The sequence below is a fragment of the Macaca nemestrina genome, chromosome 5 (genome assembly GCF_043159975.1).
Source record: "Macaca nemestrina isolate mMacNem1 chromosome 5, mMacNem.hap1, whole genome shotgun sequence".
NCBI classification, from domain to species: Eukaryota; Metazoa; Chordata; class Mammalia; order Primates; family Cercopithecidae; genus Macaca; species Macaca nemestrina.
Genome location: NC_092129.1, coordinates 162,219,329 through 162,235,928, shown reverse-complemented (window position 1 = coordinate 162,235,928; position 16,600 = coordinate 162,219,329). Strand labels below are relative to the sequence as shown.

The 16,600-nt window shown below is 44.1% G+C and overlaps 1 protein-coding gene across 26 annotated transcripts in view; it reads left to right on the top strand.

The window, feature by feature from the left end:
* LOC112426759 (uncharacterized) overlaps nt 1-16,600 on the top strand; it is a 551,288-nt gene that overhangs the window by 186,291 nt on the left and 348,397 nt on the right. For 17 of the 26 annotated variants that reach the window (XM_071097550.1, XM_071097546.1, XM_071097549.1 and 14 more), the window contains one exon: nt 3,936-4,168. The exons of the other annotated variants lie outside the window; for them this stretch is intronic. In XM_071097550.1, the coding sequence (XP_070953651.1) occupies nt 3,936-4,164 (229 nt within the window). In that variant the 3' untranslated portion in view covers nt 4,165-4,168. The remainder of the gene's footprint in view (nt 1-3,935; nt 4,169-16,600) is intronic. 26 annotated transcript variants of the gene reach the window in all.

The window sequence follows — 16,600 nt, the reverse complement described above, 5'->3', positions numbered from 1 at the left end:
TGGTAAATTTTATGATATAGATAAACACCCACAATTAATTTTTTTTTTTTTTTTTTTTTTTTTTTGAGACGGAGTCTTGCTCTGTCACCAGGCTGGAGTGCAGTGGCTCAATCTCAGCTCACCGCAACCTCCGCCTCCCGGGTTCAAGCGATTCTCCTGCCTCATCCTCCTGAGTAGCTGGGATTACAGGCATGCGCCACCATGCCTGGCTAATTTTTGTATTTTTAGTAGAGATGGGGTTTCACTATGTTGGTCAGGCTGGTCTCGAACTCCTGACCTCGTGATCCGCCCGCCTCAGCCTCCCAAAGTGCTGGGATTACAGGTGTGAGCCACTGCGCCTGGCACACAATTAAAATTTTAAAGAAATTTTCAGTGGTCCTAAAACAAAAAGAAGAGAACAAAATGAGTGCTACTTAATATGGGGCCAGCACAGTGGCTCACACCAATAATCCCAGTGCTTTGGGAGGCTGAGGCTGGAGGATTGCTTGAGGCCAGGAGTTCCAGACCAGCCTGGGCAACATAGCAAGATCCCATCTCTACCAAAAAAATAAAAATTGGCCAAGGTGGTGGCATGAACCTGTAGTCCCAGCTACTTAAGGAGGCTGAGGCAGGAGGCTTGCTTGAGCCCAGGAGTTTTAGGCTGCAGTGAGCTATTATTTCTTCACTGCACTCTAGTCTGGGTGACAGAGTGAGACCCTGTCTCTAAAAAAAGAAAAATATAAGTAAATAAATAAAGTGAGTATGCATGTCTGAGATTTGTTTACCTGAATGTTCTGATTTAATGGGTCTGGCATGGGGCCTGAGAGTCTGCCTTGCTCACGGGCTTCACCTAAATCCCAATTTCGGAGGTCCTGGGAAGCCTTTGGATGGTTCTGCTTTCTTCACTGCTAATTTAGGATCCGCGCTAAATCATGCTAGTTACTTACCATGAATCAGCTTTTTGGCTTTCATGATATTGTTGCTGCTGTCATCTCAGTCTTCTTGTCCTTGTAGATTTCTACATTCTGAGAAACTCCTTTAGTTTTATTTTAGTGGAGTATTTTGATGGGGCGAAATAAAGGGAACTGAGGTAGCACTCATCTTTAAAAGGAAGTTCCCAATTCTGTTTTCACTTTTTTTCTGGCTTAAGTGCTCATTGTTGGGGGAGGGGAGAACACTGACTAATTTAGCAGAATCATCAGCATGTGTCAACATTCCCCTCTGACCTCAAGTTTATTTGAATCAATGTTGATGGAGCGCTAAGTATGTGCTGGGCATTGTGCTTGTCCTTGATAGTTGGTAGATGTGGTCCCTGCTTTAAGGAAACTAGTACTATATGCTTTAGCCCAAAGATGGAGGGCGGGGCACATAGATGACACAGTCTTCATGGAGCATGTTCTTATAGTCTGTTATATGTCACAGTTGTGAAAGCTGCTTCCTTAAACCCCACCCCCACTGTCCCACTCGGCAATTTCATTCTTATCCCCAGATTGTTCTCCTTTATCTGTTTTTATGATTTCCACCCCGTTGCTAGCCTGATTAAAGTGGAAAGTTTTAAGCCATAGACCATGCTTGTTTCTGTGAAAGGTCTTTCTAAATTGTGTCCATGCCACTACATCATTCTTACTTCAGACAGAATAATTGCTTTCTAGTTTGGCAGAGTTAGGGAAAATATGAACATGCCCTTTTTAGCATTGTGTGGAAGAAGAATTCTAACATGGCCCCCATGATTCACTCCCAGACCTGTATTGCATACACACCCTGAGTAATCCCTGGAACTGTGACTGTGATGAATTTACTCCCTTGACTAGTTATGTTCTATAGTATAATTGACCTTACGATCGGGAGATTATCCAGGTGAGTCTGACTTAATCACACCAGCCCTCTAAAAGCAGAGAGTTTTGTCTTGCTGCTTGAGGAAAGAGAAGCTGGAGATTCTTAGCATGAGGGAGATTCAAATGCACCTTTGTGAGCTTGAAGACGGAGGGGGCTGTGTGGCAAGGAATGCCGGCAGCCCCAAGGAGCTGACAGCCAGCAAGTAAGTGGGGATGTCAGTCCTACAACTACAAGGAACTGGAGTCTATTAATGACAAGAATGAGCTTTTAAGGGGCTTTTTTCCTCTAGAGGCTTTAGATGAGAACTCAATCCAACACGTAGATTTCAGTTAGATGCTGTTGCCTAAGCCACTAAGTTTGTGGTAATTTGTTATGTATCAATAAAGAACTAATACACATACTAGTGTGCAAATGCATTTGAAAAAGAGTCTACAAGTGCTTTCAAAGAAGAGTGTATAGGCCGGGCGCGGTGGCTCAAGCCTGTAATCCCAGCACTTTGGGAGGCCGAGACGGGCGGATCACGAGGTCAGGAGATCGAGACCATCCTGGCGAACACGGTGAAACCCCGTCTCTACTAAAAAATACAAAAAACTAGCCGGGCGAGGTGGGGGGTGCCTGTAGTCCCAGCTACTTGGAGGCTGAGGCAGGAGAATGGCGTAACCCCGGGAGGCGGAGCTTGCAGTGAGCCAAGGTCCGGCCACTGCACTCTAGCCTGGGCGACAGAGTGAGACTCCGTCTCAAAAAAAAATAAAAATAAAAGAAGAGTGTATAAGGCTTCCAGTGAAAGACCAAGCTAATGCTGCTTAGCCAGCTGGGCAAAGAAAGTCTAGCTACCTTACACATAATAGGAATTTAAAATATCACTGACATATAGGAAATATCAAACCATGGAGAGGGTATAGATTTAGAGAGAAGAAATATGAGCAAGTCTTGGCTCTCTTACTTTCTAGGCAGGGGAGGCCACTCACTCCTTTGAATCTCACCTATAAAATGAAGGGATTGACCAGATGTATCTCATCACAATGTAACCGTTGGTTTTATTTAGCAAGAAATGTACTCAACTCATTTCCATAACTTTCTTTGATTTAGCCTAGCCCTGACCCAGTGGGTATAGAATAAGCGTTGTTTGATGGATGTCTTTTTTGGGTAGTTTTTTAAAAAGCAGCTTAAAATTTTATGGGTTTTTAAAGATCAGTCCAAAATATTCCTGTCTCAGTACAATAATCTGATATTTGCATCAAAAAGCTACATCAAAATATACTACTTGGGGCCGAGGCAGGTGGATCACTTGAGGTCAGGAGTTCGTGACCCCAGCCTGGCCAACATGGTGAAACCCCGTCTCTATTAAAATTACTAAAATGCCGGCACAGTGGCTCATGCCTATAATTCTAGCACTTTGGGAGACTGAGGCAGGAGGATTACCTGAGGTCAGGAGTTCAAGACCAGCCTGGCCAACATGGTGAAACCCTGTCTCTACTAAAAAAAAAAAAAAAAAAATACAAAAAATTAGCCTGGTTCAGTGGCGTGCGCCTATAATCACAGCTACTTGGGAGGCTGAGGCAGGAGAATCACTTGAACCTAGGAGGTGGAGGTTGCAGCGAGCCAAGATCGTGCCACTGCATTCCAGCCTGGTCGACAAGAGCTTAACTCTATCTCAAGAAAACAAAAACAAAAACAAAAAAAGACAACATGCACCAAGAAATTGATCTTTAAAATCTGTTTTTGAAACTCAGGGCGGTTCTGACTAGAAGTGTTTCTCTGCCCGGAACACCTGCTCATCAGAACTCATTCTGAGTGTGCTTCTGCAGCGCTTTAGGGGTGGGCACATAGCCCGTTCTTGTGCATCACTGTGCGTGAGCCTGGTCTGTTGAACTTAGAATTATGTGTAAAAATCTGTCTATGTGTCTAAGTACTGGTGTTTTCAAAGAGGTGGTTGCATGGAGCATCTGTGTTGCTAGTCTTTTTCCTAGGAAATGATTCTTCTCTGAGCTTAAGGATCTCGTTCACATTGCAAAATAAAAATCTGTGGAAAATTAAGGACACTCAAGTTGTAATATTTCAGGGATATAATGATATTTCAATGAGAAAATGCTAATTATGGAGAGCTTTCCTTCCCCCAGCACCTGGAGCTTCTTAACCTGCTACCAACTAGCTGTGGATTTTCATAAATTGGACTATAAGAGGAGAAAAAAATCCCTCAGCAACTCAGCCACCAGGAAGATGATGGAAAGTGCCTGTCAGTCGCTTAAAAGCAAGAAAAGGAATACCTCAGCCGCCTCCCAAGATGCACGAAGCCTCCAGGAATATCAGCCAACCTGGGCTTTCTGCATGGAAAACAAAGCTGCCTAAATGTGTATGTTTTAAAACTCTAACTTCTGAGTTGCTCTCCTGGATATTTTCAAACATATCTTAAAAAGGCAGGTGGACTCAGTGGCTCACACCTGTAATTTCAACACTTTGGGAGGCTGAGGTGGGAGGATCGCTTGAAGCTAGGCGCTCGAGGTGCGGTGAACTATCATTGCACTTCGGCACTCCAGCCTGGGCGACAGAGTGAGATCCTGATTCTAAAAAAAAGCAAAAACCAAAAAAAGGCCAGAGGCAGAAATACCTCACTGTTGTGGTTCATGATTCTATCACAGACATTAATGAAGCCTTCTATCCACCCAAGGGGCACACCACTGTTTCCGCCTCCATCACTTGTAATTTGGCCCCAACGTTGCCAGCCCTCACTTGACATCTGGCTTGTGAGGATGACTTCTGTGGAGCTAGCTATTGTTTCTTCTGTCATTTTTAAACAATACTAGAGGACAGTGGGGAGGGGAGAGGGAATCACAGCTCCCACACAAGCAGATGCCTATTTGAGAGTGTGCAAAAGCAGTGTGACATTCTGGAAATAGTAGTCTCATTTCACTTCCTTGCCCATTCTTCACCATCAGTACAAATGACGTATTTTCTGACACTGGTTCAGGGTTTAAAACCTCAGGCTTTCAGAGTCTGCCCACATTTTTGAGAATTCCGTCTTAATGAATGTATGCCATGAAAAGCATTAACCATTACTTTCATTCTGTTCTGGTGAAACCACCCAGTGCTCTGCGCTTGTACAAAATCCTTTGGACTTTTAGTTGGGCGATAACTTTGCAAGTGGTTAAGCACTGTACAAATTAAACTTCAGTCATTCATCAATGTTATTGAACACTTATATCTTCCCTTAATTTCCTTACTCTTCATATCTATGTTTTATGAAATTGAGGGCAGCACAGGTTAGCAAAAGTGGTTTGATCTTAGAATGCTTTTGTATTAATTCTGTGCAGAGTTTCTGGTAATTCACTCTCGCCATCTTAGCTGTGTAATACCACAATTCCATAGATGGTGGTTGGACACCATGGGCTTAGGCACCACCTCCTCTCACTTCTGTTTGATGTTTTCAAGTGAAGTTAATTTACAGTAGGATATAGAAAGGGTAATGATTTGGGCAGAGAACTTGCTTTCCCTCTACCATATGATTATGATTTTGACTCCACTTTTTGTGTTGTGTGTGTGTGTGTGTGTGTGTGTGTGAGACGCAGTCTCTGTCACCCTCATTGGAGTGTGGTGGCGTGATCTCGGCTCACTGCAACTCCACCTCCCAGGTTCAAGCGATTCTCCTGCCTCAGCTTCCCTAATAGCTGAGACTACAGGTTATGTGCCACCACACCTGGCTAATTATGTAGTTTTAGTAAAGACAGGGTTTCACCATGTTGGCCAGGCTGGTCTCGAACTCCTGACCTCAAGTGATTCACCCACCTCAACCTCCCAAAATGCTGGGATTACGTGCCCGGCTTGATTTTGACTCTGTTGAAGTCGAAGACAAATGATCCAGCAGAGATATTATAAGGTCTTATCCTGATTCTCAAATTGTGTGGAAGACAAATATGACTTAAAAATGACATTAACACAAAAGAGTAAGTAGAGGCTGAGAAATGGGATTGGATGAGGCATGTACTCCATGTGGAATGCCTATTCAGTTAATCGAAGGGTGAAAATCTTGTTTGTAAAACAAAGTGCTATAAAAATGGATACCTGGAGACCATATCCTGCTTCTCCCCCACAACTTTCAAATATTAATCTGAAAGGGAGAAATGAATGACCCAAAGGGGTCTTGAGGTAGAGAACCATGCTCTAGCTGTTTCTTGTTGGGCATGTGTGCATCTCAGCAGGAGGATGAATGGTGTCCTTCACCTATACAAGATTTTTAAGTTCCGGCCCGGCACAGTGGCTCATGCCTGTAATCCCAGCATTTTGGGAGGCCGAGGTGGGTGGATCACATGAAGTCAGGAGTTGGGGACCAGCCTGGACAACATGGTGAAACCCTGTCTCTACTAAAAATACAAAAATTATCCAGGCACAATGGCAGGCACCTATAGTCCTAGCTACTCAGGAGGCTGAGGCAGGAGAATCGCTTGAACCTGGGAGGCAGAAGTTGTAGTGAGCTGAGGATTGCACCATCACACTCCAGCCTGGGCGACAGAGTGAGACTCCATCTCAAAAAAAATAAAAGATTTTTAAGTTCCTAGGCTGCTGCATGAGGTCTGAAGCCTCAAATGATGCAGCTAATGAATGAGTCAACATGTTCCTTTTCTTCCCCTTATAAAAGGAGTAATACATTTAAAATGTAGAGGCTGGTTGCCAGCAGTGGCTTAGGTCTGTGAGGTCGAGGCTGATGAAGTGTACATATGTTGATTAAGTTTCAATCCTCTGCCTCCAGAAGGGCCTCGTCCCTCAGCCCAATGTCATGGATGGCATCTCCATGGCCTCTTCTGCCTGGATGGAGGTCCCAGGATCTCCATGCTGCCAGCTCCTATCCCTTGGCCATATATGGGGGCTCCCTTTGACATCTTCAGAGAATCCTGAGAACTTCTCCTGCAGCCTCCCTCTCCCAGTCTATCTTAGTCTGTTCCTGCTGCTGCAACAGGAAACCTCAGACTAGGTAATTTATAAACAACAGACGTTTATTTCTCATCATTCTAGAGGCAGGGAAGTCCAAGATCAAGGCATCAGCAAATTCACTGTCTGTTGAGGACTCAGCCTCTGCTTCTAAAATGGTGCCTTGTTGCTGTGTCCTTGCATGTTGAAGGCAGAAGGGCAGAAGCAGATGATTGTGTTGGCTGTGTCCTCACATGGTGGAAGAGGTGGAAGAGGGAGGCAGCTCTCTGAAGCCTTTTTTTTTTTTTTTTTTTTTTGGAGACAGAGTTTCGCTCTCGTTGCCCAGGCTGGAGTGCAATGGCACGATCTTGGCTCACCGCAACCTCCACATCCTGGGTTCAAGTGATTCTCCTCCCTCAGCTTCCTGAGTAGCTGGGATTACAGGTGCCCACTACCACACCTGGCTAATTTTGTATTTTTTTAGTAGAGACAGGGTTTCTCCATATTGTTAAGGTTGGTCTTGAACTCCCGACCTCAGGTAATCTGTCTGCCTCAGCCTCCCAAAGTGTTGGGAGGCGTGAGCCACCATGCCTGGCCTGGAGCCTCTTTTATAAGGCCATTAATCCCATTAATGATGATGGCACCTTCATGGCCTATTACCTAACAAGGGTCTTGCCTCTTAATACGTTACATCACCTTGGGGGTTAATTTCCAGCACGTGAATTTTGGAGGAAGACATACGTCCAAACCATAGCACTATCTCATTTTGCTTTGAGTCTCTCTTTGCTTCTGGCCAAGGCATTTCAGTTTCTTCTCTCTTGCTTCAGAGATGAATAGTCTTCTTGGGCCCAGAGCTGCAGTGGTCTCCCTTTTCCTGTGGTGCCTTGTTTTTTTTTTTTTTTTTTTTCTGGAGACAGAATTTCACTCGTGTTGCCCAGGCCGGAGTGCAATGGCGTGATCTTGGCTCACTGCAACCCCCGCCTCCCGGGTTTGAGCGATTCCTCTGCCTCAGCCTCCCGAATAGATGGGATTACAGGTGCCCACCACCACACCCGGCTAATTTTTTGTTATTTTTAGTAGAAACAGGGTTTCACCATGTTAGCCAGGCTGGTCTTGAACTCCTGACTTCAGATGATCTGCCCGCCTCGGCCACCTAAAGTGCTGGGATTACAGATGTGAGCTACCATACCCAACTGGTGCCTTGTTTTTTTGTTTTTAAATAGCTCAGGTCTTATTTTGCCCCTTTCTCTCCTCCTCCCCACTTTCCATCTCTTACTGCCCATGATCAGGTAGCAGGAAAGGTGGGTGCTTTCATGTGGATTGTCAGGTTGGTGAACTCTTGGGAGTCAAGTCAAGGCCTTGTCTAACTCATCTTCCCTCCTCTTAATTTCCTTGTTTTCGACTGGGCATAGTGGCTCATGCCTGTAATCCCAGCACTTTGGGAGGCTGAGGCAGGTGGATCACAAAGTCAGGAGTTTGAGACCAGCCTGGCCAACATGGTGAAACCCCGTCTCTACTAAAAAAACCCCAAAATTAGCTGGGCATGGTTGCATGCGCCAGTAATCCCAGCTGCTTGGGAGACTGAGGCAGGAGAATCACTTGAACCTGGGAGGCGGAGGTTGTAGTGAGCCGAGATTGTGCCAGTGCACTCCATCCTGGGCAACAGAGCAAGACTCCATCTCAAAAAAAAAAAAAAAAAAATTCCTTGTTTTCTTGCATCAAAATTTAAGAACACAAACTGTAAAATGTGAAAGGTCTGTGGGACAGTAGGGGTAAATTTCCGCTAAAGTAGAAGTCAGAAGCCTGGCCTTGAGTGCCCTCTGCTATTTTCTAGTTGGAAAACCTTTGACAAGTGAGTTAACCTTTTTTGAGCTTCAATTTCCTCATTTTAAAAATAGACGTCATATTGATCTTATCTATAGGGCCACTAAAAAGATCAACTGAGATAAGGTATACCTAAGAACTTTTCAAAGTGGCTGAGCATGGTAGTTCAAGTCTACAATCCCAAAATTTGGGAAGCCAAGGCGGGTGGATTGCCTGCACGCAGGAGTTCGATACCAGCCTGGACAACATTGTAAAACTCTGTCTCTACACAAAATACAAAAGTTAGCTGGGCCTGGTGGTGCACGCTTGTAGTCCTAGCTATTTGGGAGGGTGAAGGCGGGAGGATCACCTGAGCATAGGAGGTTACGGCTGCAGTGAGCTGTGATTGCACCACTGCATTCCAGCCTGGGTGTTAGCAAGACCCTGTCTCAAAAAAAGAAAAAGAAAAAAATTATACATAAATGAAAACAAAAGAAGAGAAAGCTTTGCAAGTTCTAAAAAGAGCGAGTAACCTGTTTCAGGCAATATGCTAAGCACGTAGGAGAACAGTGAAAACAGTGCAGGAGGCCGGGTGTGGTGGTTCACGCCTGTAATCCCAGCACTTTGGGTGGCCGAGGCGGGGGATCACTTGAGGTCAGGAGTTCGAGACCAGCCTGGCCAACATAGTGAAACCCCCATCTCTACTCAAAATACAAAATTAGCTGGGTGTGGTAGTGCATGCCTGTAATCCTGCCTATAATTTTAGTTATTTGGGAGGTTGAGGTGGGGGAATCGCTTGAACTCAGGAGTTGGAGGTAGCACCATTGCACTCCAACATGAGCAATAAGAGAGAAACGACGTCTTAAAAAAAAAAAAAAAGTGCAGGATTAAAAGTGGGAAGACCGGTTTGAATCCCAAACGTGGCATTTCCTAGCTGTGTGCTGTGTGACTTTGGTAAATTACTTAATCACTTAGAAGTTTATTTTCATCATTTCTAAAATAGGGACAATAACATGAGGCAAAATGTAATGCTATTGCTAGATATCAAAAATTACCATGTGTTGTACAAATGTTAGCTGTTTCACTGTTATTCTCCAAAATTATTTAGTGTAGTGATATAGAGAATAATTTTTGGATATATTTAAAAGTACCATACTGTTTGAATCCTGGGAAATGAAGGAGTATTTCTTGCAACCTCTTTTGGAATCTAGACATTAATGTAAGGAGACTGGCCAAGTTTCTTTATCTTCCACATAAAATAAAGTTCACTTGATTAAGTGTATTATTTTATCTTTTTTTTTCCCCCAGGATCTTGAGATACAGGAAAAGTTTTCTATCTCATATTTAGCAAACCTAATTCGCTACCTGTGGTACAACTTTTAAACCCTTTAGTATTTTAATGTTTACATTTTTAAAAGGGAGGTAAAAAAATTTGTCTTACTAGGTGGGGTGGCTGTAAAGGCAAATTGAGATAAGTTAAGGATAGATTTTGGAAACTTGAAAGTTAACATATTTTATTGCCATCTTTTCAATATATTTTGTAACAAATATAAAACTTTTGTCCAAACGTACTTTGTTTAGGACAGGCTTAAAAATACTAAAAAACTAAAATGAATTAGGTTCTTTCATTATTTAACATTATTTCAATTTAAAGGTTTGTTTCATTAAAGTAGCCTTGACTTTCACAGTTCAAAATAATGTTAATATAAAATACAGTTGAAATAATCTTTCTAAATAACGGAAATAGAAGTTTTAATATTGAAATTTTATATATCGAATAACCTATTAGTAAAATTTATAATGTTTCAACCAGAAACAGAGAAATCAACAATAACATGCATTTTTTTTTTTTTTTTTGAGACAAAGTTTCGTTCCATCACCCAGGCTGGAGTGCAGTGATGGGATCTCAGCTCGCTGCAACCTCCACCTCCTGGGTTCAAGCGATTCTATTGCCTCAGCCTCCTGAGTAGCTGAGACTACAGGCGCCCGACACCACGCCTGACAAATTGTTGTATTTTTAGTAGAGACAGGGTTTCATCATATTGGCCAGGCTGGTCTTGAGTTCCTGACCTCATGATCCACCTGCCTTGGCCTTCCAAGGTGCTGGGATTACAGGCGTGAGCCACATGCCTGACCAAAACCACGCAATTTTAAGGAGTACTCAGACACGTCAGTGTATCACACATCAAACAGATACCAAATAAGAATGCTAAGGATTTGATCAATGTAATTAATAAGTAGAATTAAGAGCTACATTTTATTTTGTATGCCACTGAGAATGGAACCTTTCAAATGCACAAGATTTATTTCCAAGAGTTCATCATGTCTTTATTTCCATTAGTTTTAAATGTCTGGGTAAATTGGTGATTCTTTACCATTAAGTTTATAATAGTTGAGTTCTACTCTTCTAAACTTCTCTTCTTAGAATAGGTGTGTAGGGCTCTGGCTGAAACAAGTGGCTTTGAACAGCTGGATGTGGTGACTCATGCCTGTAATCCCAGGACTTCGGGAACCCGAGATGAGCGGATCACTTGACGTCAAGAGTCCGAGACCAGCCTGGCCAACATGGAGAAACCCTGTGTCTACTAAAAATACAAAATTTACCAAGGTGTGGTGGCAGGCACCTGTAATCCCAGCTACTAGGGAGGCTGAGGCAAGAGAATCACATGAACCCGGTAGGCGGAGGTTGCAGTGAACCAAGATCAAGCCACTGCACTCCAGCCTGGGCAACAGAGCAAGACTCTGTCTCAAATAAATGAATGAATGAATGAATGAACGAAAACAAGAGGATTTGAACACTTCTTCAGTCTAATGAGACTGAACTTTTGCCACCCCTACCCCCACCCCCAGCCTTTTCTAGTCTGCATAGAACTTTGGGGAAGGGTTGAGGAGGAGAAAGTCTCTTCAGCTTTATAGAGGACATGGGAGAGACCATTCCAAGAGACACTTGCCATGAGGATTGGGGTGCCTGCAGGAAGGCAGCATTAGCATTGGATTTTCTGCCGGGTGCGGTGGCTCATGCCTGTTATCCCAGCACTTTGGGAGGCCGAGGCGGGCGGATCACAAGGTCAGGAGATCGAGACCATCCTGGTGAACACGGTGAAACCCCATTTCTACTAAAAATACAAAAAAAAAAAAAAATTAGCCGGGCATGGTGGCGGACTACAGGGTCGCAGCTATTCGAGAGGCTGAGGCAGGAGAATGGTGTGAACCCGGGAGGCGGAGCTTGCAGTGAACCGAGATCGCACCACTGCACTCCATCCAGCCTGGGTGACAGAGCCAGACTTTGTCTCAAAAAAAAAAAAAAAAAAAAAAAAAAGCATTGGATTTTCTGGTTGAGTGACTGCTCAGGCTGACTTGCCAACCTGCCCCTATGCCTCTCTGGGTTGGGAGAAGAGAATGAAGAACAGCCAATGGAGCAGCCCACATATCTCCCTTTTAGTTTGGCAAGGATATGCATGGTCTCTAAGGGTGAAGTGGACACTGGGAATGGCAATTGGTCCTGAGCCATCTTGCTGGAACTGTTCCTAAGTGACTGGCTTTTGGTAATGGGAACCAAGGCAGTGAGGGGCTACCATAAGACCCTCAGAGGAATTCACATCCCACCCGGCATTATCCAGAGACGCAATCGTGGCCACTTATGCAGGGAGACATTTGCCTTTCTCTCCCTACCAGTTCTTCGTGGGAGGAGGATACACTGGAGGCAGGGGAACGAGAAAGAAATGTGTAAAAGGTTATAACCCAGCCCTTCCTGTTTAGAGTCCAAGTAACAGCTGTGCCTGACCAAGGCAGGAACTTACAGAAAACCAAAATTGAATTTGAGAATAAAAATGTAAATTGATCAGGCTGGGCATGGTGGCTCACGCCTGTAATCCCAGCACTTTGGGAGGCTAAGGCAGGTGGATCACCTGAGTTCGGGAATTTGAGACCATCCTGACCAACATGGAGAAACCATGTTGCTAGTAAAAATACAAAATTAGCCGGGCGTGGTGGCGCATGTCTGCTGAGATCATGCCATTGCACTCCAGCCTGGGTGACAAGAGCGAAACTCCATCTCAAAAAAAAGGAAATTGATCAGGAATATAATGACCAAAAGTATGACCCCTAAATTATGAGATCTGCCTAAGGTGTCATTACAGATGGGAAAGGGGTTTATAAATAGCAATTTGGGGCCAAGCACTGTGGCTCATGCCTGCAATCCCAGCACTTTGGGAGGCCGAGGTGGGTGGATCACCTGAAGTTGGGAGTTCGAGACCAGCATGGTGAGACCCTGTCTCTACTGAAAATACAAAAATTAGCCAGGTGTGGTGGCAGGTGCCTGTAATCTCAGTTACTCGGGAGGCTGAGGCAGGAGAATTGCCTGAACTAGAGAGGTGGAGGTTGCAGTGAGCTGTCATTCCATTACACTCCAGCCTGGCCAACAAGAGCAAAACTAAAAAAAAAAAAAAAAAAAAAAAAAAGTAGTCATTTGGGGGCGGGGCTTTCTGGCTCACACCTGTAATCCCAGCACTTTGGAAGGCCGAGATGGACAGATCGCTGGAGTCTAGGAGTTCGAGATCAGCCTGCACAATATAGAGAAACCCTGTCTCTACAAAAAATACAAAATTTAGCTGGACATGGTGGTGCATGCCTGTAGTCCCAGCTACTTGGGAGGCTGAGGCAGAAGAATTGCTTGAGCCTGAGGGGTGGAGGTTGCAGTGAGCCAAGATCACACCACAGCATTCCAGCCTGGATGGCACAGTGAGACCTTGTCTCAAGAAAAGATAGCCTTGATGTGATTAAAGTAAGACCATTTCATGTTAATTGCCCACTGAGAGGATAACACTCAAGTGAACCCAGTTTCAGATTCTCCTTTTTACCTCATTATGATATCAGATATTCATCCTCTATCCAAATTCATCCCAGAAGAGTTGGTATTAAGTACTTAGCTTCTAGGAGCTTTGTTATTAGGCCTGGAGCCCTTGATATTATGTATGGTGTGAAGTGTATGTAAAGATGAAAAGATGACTCAAGGCAGTAGGTGTTTGCTTAAGTGAATTATTTGTGATAATTGCATGGCCTCTGTACACAAATGGAAATATCTTCATTTTAAAAATTGGGTTTGCATTGTCAACAGTGTGTGGGACAGCTCCTGAGACACCTAAAAAATATATGATAGACAAAGGAACACTGAGAGATGCTTATAACTACTGAGTTGAAGGAGCCATCCTCCAAGTAGAAGACTGTAAGCGTTATGATACCGTGTCAACACAGCTTAATAAAATGCTACTTTACAAAGGGAGAAATAGATACAAAATATCATTCCTAATGTTTTCCAGAAAGTCAGTGAATGAACTGAGAAGTGGATCCAGGATTTCCTGTATCAGCACCATAGGTTTTATCATTTATATAATCCTTTTTTCTGTCACTGTCAAGATTTTAAAGGGGGATTATGGTTTGATTTAAAGAGAGTAGGCAATTCAGGCATACCACACAAAGCTGTTAAATCTCAGAGGCTTGAGATTTCTTGGCTCCTTTTAAGTTTTGGAAGCAGAGCACTCCTAGGGAATGCTATTCGGAATTGGCTTCATGGAGAAAATGTAGCTTTTGGGCAGTTAGCTTTTGAAGCTGAGAGAGGATAATAGGTTGGTGAACAAGAGGCGAAAGTTGCTTCAGGTTTGAAAAATAAAGGAGTGAGGAGGCTATAGTCTCGTGAAGACTCTCATTGTAATAGTTCTTTGCAGGACCAAGTGGTTCTCCAGATCCAGCTCAATTTTCCCGAGTGCATTTTCTGAGTTGTGATAAAGCCCAGGTACCCTCTCACGGAGTGACAATTTCTTTGTGCCCAATTGCTAGGGCTGTGCTATCATCTTGGCCAACTGCCCATTTCCTTTGGGTCTGAAAGAACAGTTCAATTTAAATTGGATTGTATAGATTTAGGACTTGGAGAAAAGAAAAGTATCTGGAGTGACTTTTTGTTTGTTTGTTTGTTTTTGAGACGGAGTCTCGCTCTGTCACCCAGGCTGGAGTGCAATGGCACGATCTCAGCTCACTGCAACCTCTGCCTCCTGGGTTCAAGCAGTTCTCCTGCCTCAGCCTCCAAATAGCTGGGACTATAGGCGCATGCCACCACGCCTGGCTAATTTTTTTGTATTTTTAGTAGAGATGGGGTTTCGCCATGTTGGCAAGGATGGTCTCGATCTCTTGACCTTGTAATCTGCCTGCCTTGGCCTCTCAAAGTGCTGGGATTACAGGCGTGAGCCACTGCGCCTGGCCAACTTTTTTTCTTTTTCTACCTCCTACTATGAGAGATCCCATCTTTGATGGATGACTCAGAATTCAAATTACACCTAGAAGCAAACATATCAGGCTTGAGGGTAGAGAGGGAGAAAAGAACAACTGTCCCATCTGTGTTTCATCCTGAGTGGGAGGTTCAAATCTAGGTATTGGCAGAATGAGATAAAGGAAGGAGAGATTGAGAAAGAGTGGAAGTGGGATGGAAAGTTATTAAGGGAAGGCATTCCGGGACAGTCTTCACCCACTCAAGAGATTACAGGATGCCATGGAAGAACTGAACCACCTCTGCAGGCTGCACCTCAGGCCCTGTGCAGACTAATGTTTTTATTGCTTAACAGGTATTGAGTCACCTTGTTAAATGCCATCCCTAATATAGAGATGGGCTTATTCCTTGCCCCAAAGCTATTGGGAGCCTAGTTAGGAAGACAGGTCACACACACAGGTCCCAACACCACACAAGAATGGTGCTCCTGTCATTCTCTTAAGTGGTTTGCCAGGTGGAATGAAGTTATCTTGCTGGGAGTCCTCTGCCAGAGAGTTCAATCTGATGAGAAATTTGAAATTTGATGCAACTACATTGCATCAATAGTAAGGGTTTTGGGAAGCGTTCACTTTGCTACATGTTGAGAGAGACTTGATTCTTGGCACCGAGGAAGAGAGCTAATGGCCCTCACCCTGCACGTGCTTGAGTGTGAAGTGGTTGAAACAGAATTTTCTTTTTTTGCGTTTTAATTTTAGATGATATTTTGATAGGGTCATAAGAATAGTGCTTCCTACCTAGGCCCATTGCTAATACCACTGTATTAAGTCTTCTTAGAAGCCCACGAACGTGCCTGCTAAAAACTCCTGGGGGCTCCCTGTGCTAGACATAGGGGGACATATAAATGGTTTTGAATTTCAGTTTCTGTGTCAGTGAGAATTCTGTGCCAGAAAAGAGCATCTGCTCTTTATTTTACAGATGAGGAAATTTAGTCCCAGAGAGAGTGTGATTTGCCCCCTCCCTTGAGATTAGCCGACAGAGTCAATAAGAAAAATCTAGGTCTTCTGATTCAGTCCAGTGCCTTTCTCTGTATGTCACACTGTTTCCCTCATTATCTTGAGATTTGCTGGAGCCACAGGACTACATAATGGTTGTGCATATGTGGATTTGAGTGCCACAGTTGAATTAACTCATGTCAATCTCAGTCCCAAGTCTGTTCCCACAACACGTGGTAAATCGTCACTCCTTGTGGTCTCAGAATTGGGTGCCTGGAGGATATCATAATCACCCGGAATAGTTTTTTCTGTCGCTGCCTGGTGCACACATCTCCTCTGCCTTGACTTGTCTGAAGTCTTTTCCTCTTTGAGGCAGGGACTGAAGGGGTGGAGCCCAGCTGTTCAAGTGCAAAGGCATGCAGCCTTAAGCTGAGCCTAATTTCAGCCCATTGAGTAGTACTAATTTTGACTCAATATATTTTTGAAAAACCAGGCCATACGGATTTTTTTTTTTTTTTTGAGACACAGTCTCACTCTGCTGCCCAGGCTGAAGTGCAGTGGCATGATCTTTGCTCACTGCAACTTCCGCCTCCCAGATTTGAGCGATTCTCCTGCCTCAGCCTCTCAAGTAGCTGGGATTACAGGCACGTGCCACCACACCCAGATAATTTTTATGTTTTAGTAGAGGTGGGGTTTCACCATGTTGGCCAGGCTGGTCTCGAACTCCTGACTTCAGGTGATGTTCCTGTCTCAGCCTCCCAAAGTGCTGGGATTACAAGAGTGAGCCACCGTGCCCAGCCCAGGGTATAGTTTTAAGGCAAACGTAGTT